Source organism: Lissotriton helveticus, chromosome 11 (assembly GCF_964261635.1).
Source record: "Lissotriton helveticus chromosome 11, aLisHel1.1, whole genome shotgun sequence".
Taxonomy (NCBI): domain Eukaryota; kingdom Metazoa; phylum Chordata; class Amphibia; order Caudata; family Salamandridae; genus Lissotriton; species Lissotriton helveticus.
Window position 1 is genome coordinate 1,094,066,883 of NC_136072.1, and position 17,407 is coordinate 1,094,084,289.

Genomic DNA, 17,407 nt, shown 5'->3' on the forward strand with positions numbered 1-17,407 from the left:
TCCATTTAGACTAAATGACGAGCGTGGCTTGTGGGACAATAGCCCCATGGTGCATGAAGCAGTAATGAGCACAGACCTCAAACTCCTGAACTATGAATATGGCACTTGATTATTTATTTTGTACAACACCAACCATCTACCCCGGCACACCCAGGTTGCTTCTCTTGAGCCCGGAAGGGAACACGTCTCTAAAACATTGGTGTGGCGCTTATGAGCACAGTCAATAATGTCACTTCTGCACCATAGGACCTTCATTTATGGTCACAGATGTTTGAATCATTCTCTTGTCTTGCAGTCTTAGCCAAGGTACACTCTTTGCCATGTATATTATATTTACTTGTAAATAGATGATGCAATGCAATGTGCAGTGTTGATTTTTACATATGAACAACACATTTATGCACACCTACCTATCATTTCATAACAGAAAACAAGATCATTTCATAAAACAAATAACACATGTATTTCACCAGCCATGCAGTAAACCTCATACTACACAATACAAATGTTGCTCTAAGAATCTCTGATATTTCCCTTTATATTTGAAATGCATCAAGTAATATCACTGATGCTGCTTCTTGTCTTGAGTACTTACTTGTGATACAGTCTAGAGAGTGTGCCATGGGACAGATGAGCACCTTTTAAATGGAGGGTGCCCTGAGGGCTGTAGTGGTGCTATTTTTTATTAGTGCTTTGATGTTCCCCCTGACTGTGTATGTGCTACATAAAAAACGTTATCACAAATGTAAATGTGAAAATAACACTTAAAAGTCAATTACGTGTTGTAAAACAGCATATTTTCTGCATACAAAGGGGAAGTTGACCTTGTGCATGACTCAAAGTAACATTTTAAAATAAAGGAGCTGGCCAGGTTAGTTGGTGCATTTGAAAATAGCATATTATTCAACAGGTATTAAACAAATAGTCTGCGCTTAATTTTCCAATTCTTGGGTGTTAAGAGTTTAATACTTGAGGAATAACTAGCAATTGCAGCGCTATCTGTGCCTCAGACTCACTAGAGTTCCATGTCTCTGATACCCACCGGCTTTGTTTGGGGAAGCTAATCACTGGCAACACTTCCTTCCAGAAAGGAGGCACCTGACGCTACCTCAAGCCCAGAGAAGTTTTATCCAGTAAATCCAGTGAATGTTCCTGGCCTGACCCTTGTACTCTTTATTAAAAAATAAAAATAAATTGGTTTTATTTTCCTTTAATATTACAGATATTGTACATACCATCAGGCATGGTATACCATATGAAAGTATATTATGTGACAAATTAACACACCCAGGCAAGACAAAATGAACTGGCAACGTTCAAGTAAAGGAAAGTAGAGAACCACTAAAATAGCATGAAAGATTCAGTTTAATACATTTGATAAAAAATCATGAAAACATTCATTGATATAATCAAAATTAAAAAAAAAACGTAAAAGAGTTTCTTCAATAAATATACACAATATCTAATAATGATAGTGTTCCCAGTGGTACATAGAAGAGATTAGTTTCGTCCGTCTACGCGTTTCGACACTGTGAGAGTGTCTTCATCAGGACAGTGTCTTCTTGTAACTGCAAATAGATAAACAGTGTTTTAAAATAATGTCTATATGTTTAAACAGTACACAACCTTCTATACTTTTTTCTTGAACATGTGAAGCCAGAGATCTGATAATTGATCATGATATACCACTTATGAGTTTAGCCTTACAATTTATGCAACAGCAGTGTACATTTGGATAATGCATTTTGCGTTTAATTATACAACAGGAAAAATAAGAAGAAAGATAAATATTTGAAGAAAACAAGAGAAAAAAGTAGCGCAAAGTGCTAAAGAATGGATACTGGTGCTGCTATACAGGGGCGTCTGTCAATGTGGGTGTCTACTATAGCGTTTCAGGGTTTATATTTTAGCCTATTTACATGCATTATAATAGGTCACAGAAAACACTAGTACAAGATAGAGAAGAGAAGCAGTTGTTGACTCGTACTAGGCAGGCTGTTTTTATGCAACTGATATTTCTATTAATTGTCGGGGCTTACCTTAAGGTCATAAGGAAAAAACAGACTTGATCGTCAGTCCAACCAGAGTTTATCACATGGGAACATTTAAAAGAAGGCAGGAAACCCAATTGTGAGTGTGTTGATTAAGGCAGAAATTATGCATTTAATGAGAGGCCCTAGTTTAAATAGGGATACCTGAGGTACACCTGTGTGGACGGTGTGTGCACTTCTTTATTGCTAAGTGCAGTGCCGATATTAACCACAATGAGCCAATTGCAATGGTAAAACGTCATCGAATGCTGGAAAAAATTATATAAAAGGACCAAAAATGTATTACTGGGTCTAGTTCTTAAATAATAAGCATTATTAGCAAAGATCATATAGTATGATATACCTGAATTTTAGTAAGGTATCCAAATATTCACTGAGTGGCGGGGCTGAGTTGTTTAAGTGTAGTGATGACGTTCAGTATTCTGTGGTGTGCCGAAGACAGTTACCGAATGCTGAAAATGGATAACATCAGGTTAATTGTTATTAGCATATATGCCACGAAGAAGGATTATGTCCTAACTATATGCCACGAAGAAGGATTATGTCCTAACTAATGGCAGGATGGGAAAGACCAGGCTCTCATGTGTACCTAGAAAAGCTACTCCGGGGGAGCCGTTCTGCGTAGTATGAGTCACGTGTGTTCAGGTAGCGTTCAGTATTGTTGACGCGATGAGACCCAAGGCAGACGCCGGGTGTTCTAGGCAAGAAAAATACAGCCAGTCAATGATTAAGAAATGGCATCATTAAGAATATGCGTGCTGAACAGGGTATAATTATTAAATGTTACCTGACAGGGAATTTCAGGCAAAAGGGAACCCAATTATGTTGACGTCTTGCGAGTAATTATTGGGACCACTGTTTGACTCATGACTATCGAACTGGAGCAGGAATCGAAAAAGGTACTGACTATCTAGAATAAAATACATGAGAAGTATTTGAAAAAACGCGATAAAGAGAGCGTCTAAAAAATGCGGCGAAGGCATCTGGTTCGCAGGAGTTACCGGTCTTCTTTTGGATCGTATTAGTAACGAAAATGGCGTCTTGGTTCCGAACGAACCCGCACTCTGACTCGTAGTTGTCGGGCCTAAGCAAGGATCGAGTGAATTACTGGCTGCCTAAAATGCAATGCATAAGGGATTGTTAAAGAACGCGATAAGGAAAACATGTAAAAAATATGGTTTTCGGGTCTGCAACGCAAGAGTTGCCTGTCTTATGTGAATCACATTGATGGCGAGAATGGCGTCTGGTACCTCGTAAGGGAAAGCGAATTCGAGACAGAGTTCCCGATTCGTTTATATACCCTGTATAGCTATAGGTTAAATGGTGCAGTGGCCCCGCCCTTTAAAGAGATATGGAGACAGCTGCACCAAGTTCAAAGAGAAATTGACAGGGAAATTAAGACAAAGGGAACTGGTATTTTCAAGAGCTACATTATGAAAAGAGAATTTTAACTATGGTTCGTTCGATTTGGATCTAAACGGTGACATCTTGTAATATTCATCTATCATCATGTATACTATGAAGGATGGTAGGGAGGGGGAAGGAAACAGGAAATGGCTAACCTGTATGCAATCTTACTGCCATGCCCTTTTATATGATAGCGTTCTCCCAGGGCAATTCGTTGTTTAACCCGTGGGTAAAAGTATCCAGCGAGAATATCCAAAATACTTCTTTTTTCTTGCGGATTTTGTTTCCGCCATTGTTGTTTGGTATATGAATGTTCTCGAGTATACGCCATTTGATGTCTAGGGGGAGTGTTTAAACACAGAGAAATGGCTGACTAGCGGGGTTGTGTGTTTCATAGTTTTGATTGCGGACCTATGTTCGGTCAAACGCATTTTCATGGCTCGTGAGGTCTCTCCTACATAGCCCAAATTACAGGGGCATATAATTAGGTATACTATGTTGCGAGTGTTGCAGGTCCATAGTTCCTTGGCTAAAATGTGGAATTTGTTAAACACAAATGATTCTCCAATGAGAATATTGTCACATGATTGGCATGAGCCACAGCGAGAGGTCCCTCTCACACAGTTGGCTCCGTCTATAGATTTTTGTATAAATGGAGGGTTATTGGTAGGTGTAGTATAGCGCGATCGGACTATTAGATCTTTCAAATTCTTGTTGCGACGATGTGCAAACATGGGTTTAGCTAGCTTCTTTTGGGCCTGATCCACATTTAATAGATGCCAGTTGGCATTAATTACTTGTCTGATAGTGGCATCTAATGTGGAGTGTTTTGTTATGCATACTAGCTTCGGTTCCTGCTTCTCTTTTTGGGACTTAAGGAGTGCGTCTCGATCATAAAAACGTGCCCTTTTATATGCTTCCCTGACAAGGCGATGGGGATAGCCTCGTTCAAGGAATTTTTTCTTCATGATGGTCGATTGGGTCTCATAGTCCTTCAGATTTGTACAGTTCCGTCTCACCCTTAGAAACTGGGAGAACGGGATACTGTCCTTCTGGCTCCTCGGGTGATAACTTTTGAAATGGAGGAGAGTATTTCTAGCCGTCGGCTTGGTGTATAAGTCTACCTCTAATGCGTTGGAATTGTGTCTGATATAAATGTCAAAAAATTCTACTTGTGATGTGTTAGTATGGGCAGTGAAACGGAGGTTTATGTCGGTAAGATTAAGCCAGATTAGAAATTCTTTTAGAGTCTGTTCCCCATCGGTCCATACAAAAAAGATGTCATCAATGTAGCGGTACCAATGGGAAACAGACTCAAAGAAAGGAGCAATTTCGTTGTGGATGTATTTAGATTCAAAGCGTGCCATATATATATTTGCTATTGACAGAGCCATGGCTGCCCCCATGCTCACGCCTTTTGTTTGTAGGTACATATGTTCACCAAACTCGAAGACATTCTCTGTGAGGACTAATGTGAGACATTCCCGGATGAACGGTTTGGAGCACGGTATGTTATATGTATCTATGAACCACATGGTTGCATCTGTGGCTTCAAGTTGAGGGATGTTGCTATACAATGATTCAATGTCTAGGGTAACTAGTCTGTCCGTATATTGATTGAATGGGAGATGTTCCATTTTTCTAATTATATCCCCAGTGTCCTTGATGTTCGAAGGTGTTAGGGGAATATAAGGTCTCAAGATGTTGTCGAGATATTTCGAGATAGCTTCGGTGGGTGTGCCTATCGTGGAAACGATGGGTCGGTAGGGAGGGTCCTGCTGATTTTTATGAATCTTCGGTACTCCATATATGCAGGAGACCTTTTTGTCTGATTTGTTCAGAAAGTCGTACTCTTTTTTTTATTTATGATTCCTGCATCTAGGGCTCTGATTGTAGTTTTTTGAATAGTTTTGATAATTCTTTCTGTGGGATTTTTTGTAATCTTTTTGTAGAAGACGGGGTCATTGAGCATTTTCAACATATTTGCTTCATAGTTCTTAGTGTCCATAAGGACTATGCCTCCTTCCTTGTCGCTACTTTTTATGATGATAGATTTGTTGTTCTTTAGTTCATTAAGGGATACATATTCCTCTTTCGAGATATTGTATCTAGGCTTGGGAATGAACTGGAGAACATGTTGTAGTTTGTTTAAAACCACTTTTTCGAATATGGCCATTTCAGGGCCAACCTGATCTAGTGCTGGAGTAAAAGTGGATGGTAGAGACACTATGTTCTCCACTCTGTCATCATGGTTTGTTTCTTCCCTATTCATAAAGAATTTTTTCAATCTTATCTTGTCTTGGTGCAGTTCAAAAAGATCAACTTTAGAGTGAGGGACACATGTCAGGCCTTTTGTAAGGAGGGACATATCGGCAGCTTCTAGGTTATATGTAGATAGATTGAATATGGGTATTACATCCATTGTCTTTGATAGTGTTTGCTGCGAGTCTCCAGGTAATGATGATGTTCCTGGGGAAACTGGTGATTCTGAGCAAACTGGTGATTCTGATAATGGCCTCTCGATTGGTTCTGAAACCTTACCCTTGCTTGTCCCTGTCTGGCACTGCGCTGGCCTAAAAAAGGCTGGCATGAGTTCCTACGTCCATTCTGGGGATTGTATGGACCCTCTTCATGATAACCCAAGCTGCCTTCTCCATCAGAATCAGGATCTGAGGAGTCTGAGAACGTATTGATTTTTGGGAAATTATGGTTAGGCTCTCCTTGGTATTGATCTGTCGTATAAAATGTTTCTCCAAGGTAAGGGTAGTTATGTTCTAAGGTATAGAATCTTTTGTCCTTCGTGAATTTTTCATTTTTTCTTTTTGTTAAGTATTCGCTGAATGACAGAATATCTTTTTTGACTGTTTCTAGCTTCTTCTATTGTGGTTGATCTCTTTATTTTTTCTTCTAATTCTTCTATTTCCTTTTTTATGGCTGCAGCTAGTTCTTTTGCATAGTTGCATACATTGAGTTTATGTTTCAGTTTCCCCACCTTTCCCACCCCTTCCTATCTGGTTCTTCTGGTTATAACCAGAGATGACAAACAACTTAAGTTTGCATCCCTGATTCCTGCCCGTTGAGGCCTGCTTCTTGCCACCAGAGGTCCCAGGTATTCCAGTATTTCCATATACATTCATGCCCTTTGTAAACAGCTTTCTCTATTGATAATTATTTGCACCCCTTCTCCACTCTGTCAATGCGGGTGATCCACATTCCTGATCTTCTTGGTATGTCATGCTTAGCCACTAGGAGTCCTATCCCCACTAGGGTCTTTGAGCTTGCAGTGCCTTTCCAGCAGTCAATAATGCCCAAAATTGCTACTTTAGGGTCCAGTGCCGCCGGGTCTCACATCACTATTTCTAGTTCAGAATGAATTTGTTGCCATTAACATGCAGTTACAAGGCAAGTCTAGATTGCATGCAAAAAACACCCATGGGCAACTAGGGGAGCATGCTCTATCCATGTGCCATAGCCTAGTGGGTGGAAATTGACATTATGGAGATACTTAAATTGGATTCTTCTAAGGCCTGTGCAATTTCCAGTTTTTGAGTCATTGAGTTTGGCAAAAGAACGGCAAAAAAGAGGGTGGAGAAAATGCCCCGGTTTGATCTATTAGGACTCCTGGGTTCACCTGCCACCATCTGGCATGCATTTCCACCGTGACCTCTGCCTCCGGGTACCATGGGTCCTGTGCTCAAGCAACAATATCAAATTCCACTCTCCAGCAGCTTACAGGGGGGATCCTCTCCTCAGCACCAGACTGCCTTCTCACTACCTCATTTAGTTCCCTGCTTCTAGGCCCATGGCCCTGTTGTCAGGTGAAGCTGTCCATCCTGGTCCCCATTGCTCTGCCTTTTTCTCCGGGACAAACATCCTTAACAACGACATTTTAATAACGACTTATCTGAACAACGAATCTTGAACAACGACCAATCCTTAACAACGACCATTTTAAACCACGACTTTCCTTAACCACGGGTCCCTCCTCTCCACTCCTCCTAACCTAACTTTTTCTCTGTCTCTGTAGGGAGAGTGGAAAGAAAGGATACCCCTGCTCATTCCATGGTATTTCTCAGCTCACCTGCTTGCAGCCGGGGGAGGCACTGCCATAGCTACTGTCTCCAGCACATATGGGGCCAGGCAGTGCCCCCAGTTCCTGGCACCAGGCTCTTCTCATCCGCTGTCTCAGGAAGGGGGGCTTGCACTGACACGGGCCTGGTCCCCCGCTACTAACCAGGCACCCACTGGTGATGCACAGCACCCGCGACACCCCAGGCAAGCACACAACAACAGTATTAGTTGAGGCCACCTGTTCCGACCGCCGTGTTACAGCTGCCTTTATTGTAGGCTCATCCTCAATAGTGTCTGGTGCAGTGCATGCCTGATTTTTCTCCGTCTTCCCTCCCCGCTCCCCGCTTCCCGCCACCACCGCTGACCCTGCCCCTTTTTTCCTTCTGTTCCCTCCCCGCTCCCGCCTCCCAGCTGCTCCGCCCACCCGCGCACTTGGCCTTATATGGCGACCGTGCGACGCAGGTGAGTGTGACCCACTTGTGGGACACCCCCGCGCCGCACGGCCACCAACTGCTGCGTGTGCCCCATTGCCTTGCCCTCTGCCTCGCTGCCTGCCTCGCTGCCGGCTGACTCTGCTGCTGTTTGTTTTTGTTTTGTTTTGACCTCCATTTGTGCCTGTTTATTCTTACTTTTGTGCCCGTGTTAGCGTTCTGACCTTCATTTGTGCCTTGTATTGTTATTGGTATTTGTTGCCCGTGTTAGCGTTTCCTTCCTGTTTGACCCGCCTATCTCGCCGCCCTCCGTCTTCCCTCCCCGCTCCCCGCCACCACCGCTGACCCCGCCCCTTTTTTCCTTCTGTTCCCTCCCCGCTCCCGCCTCCCAGCTGCTCCGCCCACCCGCGCACTTCGCCTTATATGGCGACCGTGCGAACGCGCAGCGTTCACGCGCAGCGGGCGCGCCGATTGTGCGCCGAAGGCGCGCCAAAGGTAAGCCCGTCTGCGCCCGTCCGCGACCGGACCGCGCCCAGCGCCAGGACCCCTGGCCCACGAAGACCCCGACCGACCCGCCTGACGTACTCCGCCGCCACCCTCATCGCACTCAACACCGGCCGACGCCCAGAATGCCACCAAGCCACCCCACGACGCACCCACGGACCGTTCAGCTGCCACGCCTGCAAGTTCACCTGCATCCGGACCTGCCTCGCACCAGCACCCGCCAAGTCGAACACCAGCAGCACCCACCTCAAGTGCATCCTGCTCAACACCCGCTCCGTCCACAGACACGCCATCGAACTCTGGAACCTCCTAGACGCCACAGCCCCTGACGTTGCCTTCCTCACGGAGACCTGGATGAACGCCTCTTCAGCCCCCGACATCGCCATCGCCATCCCAGAGGGCTACAAGATCGTCCGGAGGGACCGCAACACCAACCAGATGGGAGGAGGCATCGCCATCATCCACAGGAACACCATCCGTCTCACGACCAGCACCGACAACACCCTGACCAACGCCGAACACCTGCATTTCCAGATCCACACCAACCCGACCACCACCCTTAGAGGCACCCTGATCTACCGACCTCCGGGACCACGCACACAATTCAGCGAGGACATCGCCGACTTCGTCAGCCCGCATGCCCTCCCCTCCGCTGACTACATCCTCCTGGGGGACCTCAACTTCCATCTGGAGAACAACAACGACCGCAACACCAGCACCCTGCTCGACAACCTCGCCAATCTTGGACTCAAGCAGCTGGTGTCCACCCCCACCCACCTCGCCGGACACACACTCGACGCCGTCTTCTCATCCAGCAAAGACGTCGCCTTCAGCCACGCCACAGAACTCCACTGGACGGACCACAGCTGCGTCCACTTCACCTTCAAGAGAACGACGACCCACCACCACCAGCAACAGGCCGCCCGCAGAAGCTGGAACAAGATCACAGCAGACCAGCTCGCCACCTCCCTGAGCCCGCACCCTCCTGCCAGCTCAGCGAACCCCAGCCAGGCCGCCGACAACCTCACGAAGTGGATCAGCATCTGCGCGGACCCCGCCCAGCAGACCCAGCAGCAAGAAAGCCCCGTGGTTCTCCGACGAACTCAAGAGCTCCAAGAAGAACTGCCGAGCCCTCGAGAGTCTGGAGGAGGGAACCTACACCGGACAACAGGACCACCCTCAAACTGGCCACTCGGAAGCACCACCAGCTGATCCGCGCCGCCAAGAAAACTGCATTCAAGGACCGGCTGGACAACAACGCACACAACAGCAAGGAACTCTTCAACATCGTGAAAGAGCTATCCAACCCCAGCGCAGGAAACAACGACATCACCCCATCGCAAGACCTCTGCGACTCCCTCGCTTCTTACTTCCACAACAAGATCGCGGACATACACAACAGCTTCAACAAACAACCAACGCTCACCATGACCGAACAACCACCCTCCACCACCACCCTCCACGCCTGGACCCCGATCAGCACCGAAGACACCATCCGCACGATGAACTCCATCCACTCCGGATCACCGTCCGACCCCTGCCCTCACCACGTCTTCAACAAGGCCGACGCTGTCATCGCACCCCACCTGCGAGACATCATCAACACATCCTTCGACACCGCCACCTTCCCTGAGAGCTGGAAGCACGCCGAACTCAGCGCTCTACTCAAGAAACCAACAGCGGACCCCACCGAACTCAAGAACTACCGCCCCATCTCGCTCCTCCCGTTTCCAGCCAAAGTCATCGAGAAGACCGTCAACAAGCAGATGGCCGCCTTCCTCGAGACGAATGGATCCCTCGACCCCTCACAGTCCGGCTTCCGAGCCAATTACAGCACCGAGACCGCCCTCATCGCCGCCACCGATGACATCCGAGCCCTGATGGACAACGGAGAAACAGCGGCCCTCATCCTCCTAGACCTCTCTGCGGCATTCGACACTGTCTGCCACCGCACCCTAGTACAGCGCCTCAGCAACGTCGGAATCCAGGACAAGGCGCTGGAATGGATCATCTCCTTCCTCGACGGAAGAACACAGAGAGTCCGCCTACCACCGTACAAGTCAGAGGCCTCCGAAGTCATCTGCGGCGTCCCTCAAGGATCCTCTCTGAGCCCCACCCTCTTCAACGTCTACATGAGCCCCCTCGCGGCCATCGCACGCCAACACAACCTCAGCATAATCTCCTACGCCGACGACACCCAGCTGATCCTCTCCCTGACCAACGACCCCGCCACCGCCAGAGCCAACCTACACGAAGGGATGAAAGAGGTAGCCGAGTGGATGACGACCAGCCGCCTGAAACTGAACTCGGACAAGACGGAGGTCCTCATCCTGGGCTCTTCACCCTCCGCCTGGGACGACTCCTGGTGGCCTCCCGCCCTGGGCACCGCACCCAAACCGACAGACCATGCACGCAACCTGGGCTTCATCCTGGACTCCTCCCTCTCCATGACCAGGCAAGTCAACAACGTCTCCTCGGCGTGCTTCAACATCCTACGCATGCTACGGAAGATCTTCTGGTGGATCCCCACCGAGACCAGGAAGACCGTCACCCAGGCCCTCGTCACTAGCCGACTGGACTACGGCAACGCCCTCTACGCCGGTACCACCGCCAAGCTCCAGAAGAGACTCCAGCGGATCCAGAACGCCTCAGCCAGACTCATCCTCAACATCCCACGACACAGCCACATCTCCGGACATCTGAGAGACCTTCACTAGCTCCCCGTCAACAAAAGAATCACCTTCCGCCTCCTCACCCACGCACACAAAGCCCTACACGACCAAGGCCCGAGCTACCTCAACAGCCGGATCAACTTCTACGCCCCCAAACGCCACCTCCGTTCAGCCAACCACGCCCTCGCCGCCGTCCCCCGCATCCGAAGAGCAACTACAGGAGGAAGGTCCTTCTCCTACCTGGCCGCCAAGACCTGGAACTCCCTCCCGACCGACCTGCGCCTGACCCAAGACCACCTCTCCTTCAGGAAGAAGCTGAAGACCTGGCTGTTCGAGCAGTAGCGGCACCCCCCCCTCCCCTAAGCGCCTTGAGACCCTACGGGTATGTAGCGCGCTCTATAAGTGTCATTGATTGATTGATTGATTGATTTTTGGCTGCAGCGGGCCTTCTTCCTTTCTGTATCCAGGGTCATCCACATGTGCCCTTGGTGGGGCACAGGCAGTAGTTGAATGATGACGGATGGTGGGGGTTTCAGGGAGATGCCAGATCAGTCCACGCCATCTTGTCCAGCCAGCCATTGCACTGACCCTTGCACTTTTACCAAAAATTGTGGGGCTTTGACCCAGTGAGTCCTAATTACCTGCCATGTGCTTGTGTGCTGTGCTATGCCACATGGTTAATGGCTTTCTTCACAATGTCCTCATTGTTTGCTCTGTCACAGGTGATCTGTACTTCGAAAAGGCAGTGAATGGCTTCTTATCCGATCTCTTCACAAAGTGGAAGGTAGGTCTAATATCTGAATAGTTTTCCCATGGAGACCTCACTTGTACTTATTTCTCTTGGCATTTGCTTCTTGGGAGTTTGTCACCTGCACCCTGCAGACTCTCACTCTGCTTCCCTTCCAATGTGTGCTTTCTGTATGCTTGTATTGTGCTCTTGTGCTCTAACTGTCGTTTGTTCCTTCACCTGTCTTCTTTTTGTTTCATTTCCTATCTAGTCTCATTCTTTTCCTCTTATTCTCTTAATTTGTTTTCCTCATTCTTTTTATTTCCCATTTTCTCCTAGTGATTCCACGTTGTTGTTTTTCCCATTTTAGTTCTTTTCTCTCTATCTTTCTCTCTTTCCTTCATATTGTATTTGTAATGTTCTTTGCCTCTTGTTCTCTTTTCTTGTTTTTCTGTCTTTGTCATTCTAAAATGGCACATCTTTCTACTTTTCATGTTATCGGTTATTGTTTGGATTATTTTGCACGGTAAATAAAATCTGCTCCTTACATATTTTAAGTAATATATGCAGTACTAACGTTTTCCACTTTAAGTCAATCGTGCAAGAAAATTAATCAGTACTATGAAATAGAAGACTGTGTCAAGGCTGTTTATGTGGTAGCTGCTCAGTGTCCCAGCATTTACTCAATAAAGTTTTGTTCAAAAACATTTCAAAACAAACATAAACATATTACAAATAACATAGCAAACAGCTCTTGCTTTTCATCCAGCAATTACATTTTGCAGGCTTGTAGTCCATGCGATCGTTTATATATGTCGGAGTAAAAATTCTGTATCTATTCTAATATTACGTACACAGTTCCTTGTTATGCTGCTCTCTGTTTTCACCCTTTTCCCTGGCTCTCATCATGCTGTCTTCATTTAGCTTCATTTTGTATGTTGGTTTATGCTCAAGATCTTTGCTTGGTAGAAGGATACGCTGACCCTATTACCTCAGCCAAAGTTGTCATTTTGTCTGATAGATGGTTCAGGAACTTACTCCGAAACTGGTGCCTCACTACCAATTTTGTTCCCTCTTTTTCGTTGACACCAATTCTGCAGGTGCTCAAAGCTTTAGATTTCTAATTCAAGTCTCAAAGGTTGGTCTGGATGCTCAACTCAAGGCTTTAATATTCTATTTCGTTGTGATCAATTCAAAATCTAACTACTGCAGAGTTACTTTCTTTGAACAGCAGTTCCTAATTTGAGACTGTACACATTTCACATGCACACCTTTGTCATTTTGTATGGAAGCATCCCATGTAGGCAGAGGACTCAATTGTGTAGATATACAATTTATTGCCAGATGTACGACCCTTTTTTGCGGTTGCAAGCGAGAGATCAGCCCGTTTGTGACCTCAAAAAAGGGTAATGGCTTGTACAAAATCTATTTTGTGAGTCACTGACCCGCAAAATAGCGATTGCGACTCTCGTTATTAGGAAGGGGCCCTTCCTAATAGCGAGACACACTGCCATGTACTATTGTTTTGCGACTGAATTTGCAGCCACAAAAACCTTCCCCTTTGTGAGTGTGTGAGAAAATATTTTTTAAAAGCAGGCAGTGGTCCCAGGGATCAACCAAGAAAACAAGTGCGATGATCGATAACTGACTGGATAGATTCTTTTGAGGATAACAAATGGTCCCACAAACAGATGGAACTTATGTTGCACTTTGAATTTTAGATTCTTGGTGGACAACCACACCCTGATAACTTCTTAATATCGCAGCCCTTTTTGTCTCTTCATATCAGCAAATCGTTTGTACTGCTCTTTAGCTGCTATCACATGTTTGTGTGTCTTTTTTGCAATGTCAGACAATTGTCTAATATGTTCTGCTACATGAGGTACTGAATCCTCCTGGTATAGTATCAATAAAGGCAAGTAATGCGGATGCTAACCACACGTAACAACAAGCATTTACAATGCAATGGTTTCGCCTTTGTTAAAGTTTGAGCTTTTGGTATTGCTTTTGACAAATGGTCTTTTCTAACTTCTTTGAATTATGTGTAAAACGTTGATGCGTTTTACTTTACACAGAAATAGGGATTGCATTTATAATGCAATTAGTTGCAGATGCACAGTGAATTAGAATACAAGTTATTTCATAAAGCATGTTAGCATGTTAGTGAAGCCAGGAGTGTGAGAGAAGACAGGAGTGAGAGGGCAAGAAGGAGAGAGTAAGAAAGAGAGGGCAAGAGGGAGGGAGATGGAGACTGAGTGCAAGAGAAGAAGTGATAGATATAGAAGTTAAGGAGAGCAGGAGTAAGAAGGATGAAGGAAGAGAGATCAAAAAGAAGAGAGGGCAGGAGAGAGAGGGAGGGCAGGAAGGAAAAGAGGCAGAAAGGAGAGGGAGGGAGGGCAAGAAGGAGTGGGAGGGCAGGAGGGAAGGTAGGAGTGTGTGAGAGAGGGCAGAAAGGAGAGGGCGGCAGGTAGGAGAGGGAGGGCAGGAAGGAGAAGGAGGGCTAGAGGAGGAGAGGACAGGAAGGAGAGAGAGAGAGATGGAGGACAAGACTATCTCCTCTCCAATCCCAGACAGGCAGGACGGTGATTTAACCAAAGACCAACCACTCTGCACACGGCACAACGCCAAACCATGTGACGTTGTCTCGTTGATGGAAGGACTTCACATTCCACGTCAGAGCAGGTACTGGCTGAAAGAAAGTGCAATCAGGGAATATATCCTGAGGTTGCACCTCTGGGAGGACCAGGCAAGAGCCAGAAGCATGAGAGGTTTGGTGAACTTTGCTCAAGTTCAGTTGAAAGAAAGGATTTTTTCCCTGAGGGAGGAGCAGCGGGCCGCAGCCGGCAGCTCCCTGGACCCTAGCCGACCTCAAGCAGGCAGAGAAGGGCGACTTTGTGATTGGTGGTGAGCAGGGCAGAGGGGGGAGGGTAGGGGACAATGTAAGAGAAAAGAGGAGCTGGTCAGTGAAAGGGAGAGAGAGGGGAGGGGCCGCTGGCAGGTGGGTGAGTGGGAGGGGGGAGTGAAAGTTTTAGTGGAAAGTTAATGAGGTGTAAATAAATCCCTTATTCATAGGGGAGGTCAAGTTACAGAGAGAGGAGAAAACCAGAGTCCAATGGGGAACTTGAAAGGAGGGAAGTGATCTGAGATAAGGCTACTGTATGACAGGGGTGGGGAATGAATACCAGCCCTCGAGGGGAGCTGGGTACTGTACCAGAGAGTGGGAAGGGGGATGAAAACAAGGCGATGAGGGCTGGAGTGCTCTCTGCCTACAAATTAACCCTGCTCTCTTAGACTGCTCTCATATTCCCTCCAGTTCACCTCCTTGGGGTGGAAGGGCACACGGACAGCGGGTTAGGGGTTGTTTCCATTGTTAATCATGTTAATGACAGGCTAGGAAAATATTCTGAAAACCTAGAAATAGAACGTTAGTGTTAAGTCAGTGATTTGTCAAAAAAATTGAAATAATATATAAACATGCGTAATGTGTATGTCAAGTCGGGTATGATAAGTCCACTCCACTGTTGGCAACTTCCCCAACGTCGAGGGGGAAAACTTATGATTGTGCTGTTCTTGCAGGTAACCACAAAGCATGTTGGGAATTATAGCTAGAACTAATTATAGAGCAAAAATAAAACTACAAGTCCCAGCATGCCAGATACAGTTAGTTGGGCAAATAAACCTGCCTATTGAAATGCTGACACGAGGAAGATGACAGCTACTAGAGTCGCGTAGGCTCAGCACGACTGGGAAGCTTGCTATTGTGGCAGCAGAACATAGTCGTCCTCGCACAGCAACGCATGAAGCTTTCTTTCTAGCGCGGTGGATCAGGGAACAGCACGGTGTCACGATGAGCTGCAAGCAGGAGCAGAGAGCGTGTTTACACTGAGGAGCCCACCCGCCTCCTCCGTTACGCCATAGCCAGGAGTGCCCGCCTCACGTCACCAACCTGCCTCCCGCACGTGACTACACTAACCCAGCACCCACCCCTCCCTGGTCGGTGGCGACTGGTGACAACAAAGAGCAGAAAATACACAGCGACCCTGGTGTGCTGCGGGCTAACTAAGCTCTAGGGCCATGTGCTACGCTCCTTCACAGGCAGCTTTACACGCACGGGGATATGAGTACACTGCACGCCCCCTTAAACAGGCAGCGTGGAACGCGGAAGCACTCACGTGCTGCGCTGCCATCCTCAGCCTCACTCTGGTCTCGCGGCTCCGTACCCATCTGCAGTATAGCCTCCCTCTACCCGTGTGAGCAGATATCTGGCTCTTTGTTGCCGCCTCTGCCTCCCTCCCTAAACCCTGCCCCGCTCTGGGTCATGGTCTCGTCTGGCACATGCTGCACGGAAAGTCTCGGTAGCACACGAAGCCCCATCCAGAAGTCAGATATTTGGAAATTGTTGCTTAGTCACAGGTCAGGTGTCATGTGCCTTCACTGCTAATGCGCATATACCACTGTTACGAGGGGCTTTAAGTGGGCCGGGTCCAGCAGTTTTCAAATGCAGGTGCTAAGGGTCACATCGACGGAAGGGCACACGGACAGCAGCGGCGGAGGGCGGGAGGGGAGGGGGGGTAAAGGACAGCGGGAGGGGGGACGGCGGGAGGAGGGACACGGAGGAAGGCAGGACAGGAGCAAGCACGGCGAGGAAGGCAGGACCACACGGAGAGCGGGAGGGGGGACGGCGGGAGGAGGGACACGGAGGAAGGCAGGACAGCTGCAAGCCCGGCCGGACCAGATTCGGGGGCGTTCCCGGCTTTTGGCTGACGTAGCATGACGTAGCCAAAAGCCAAAAATTCTCGGGAACGCCCCCGAATCTGGTCCGGCCATGACGGACGCCTCTCTGTTCCAATGGCTAGCCTCCATTTATGGAGCTAGCCAATCGAACAGAGGGGCGTATTCAAGAGTCCTTACTGGAAACTACAGATTTCTCTGGGGGCGGAGCTTACGCTCCGTTCCCCAGTCGAAACCTAAAAAAGGAAAGACCCCAGTAGAAGAATGAGGTACCACATTGTATCCAAACTCAGCAAGCCATAGCATCTCCTTCCATTCCTTAGGGTTGTCTTGCAGGCAACAATTGAAATATTGCTTAATACACCAATTCTCTCTCTGTTTGTCAATCACTTTGAGGGTGAAAACTAAACTAGTGGACAAAGGTGATTTGATGCCTAATGTAGCACATCATACCTTCCAAAACTGTGAGGTAAACTGAGTTTCACGGTCTGATGTAATCATACGTGGAAGGCCATGCAACCACACTACTTGTTACATCATCAACTGAGTCAACCGAGAGGATGTGGGAACACCAATGCAGGTCATCAAATGTGCCATTTTTGACAACCTGTTGTCAATTGCCACCATAACATGGATAACCCCACCATGAAATCAACAGATATACCTTCCCACATTCTTTCTGGGGTTTTCAATGGAAATAACAACCCTTTCTGTCTGGAACTGTGTGCCTTGGCTTGGGCACACATATCACAGTTCAGGCCACCAAAAATGACGTAACACATTGTCTTGTGTTTTTGCTTGGCCTGTATGTCC

General features: G+C 47.3%; 1 protein-coding gene across 13 annotated transcripts in view; it reads left to right on the forward strand.

The window, feature by feature from the left end:
• Window positions 1-17,407, forward strand: part of DEPDC5 (DEP domain containing 5, GATOR1 subcomplex subunit) — a 578,923-nt gene that overhangs the window by 118,124 nt on the left and 443,392 nt on the right. For all 13 annotated transcript variants that reach the window (XM_078667736.1, XM_078667740.1, XM_078667744.1 and 10 more), the window contains exon 10: window positions 11,859-11,920. In XM_078667736.1, coding sequence (XP_078523862.1) covers window positions 11,859-11,920 — 62 coding nt within the window. The remainder of the gene's footprint in view (window positions 1-11,858; window positions 11,921-17,407) is intronic.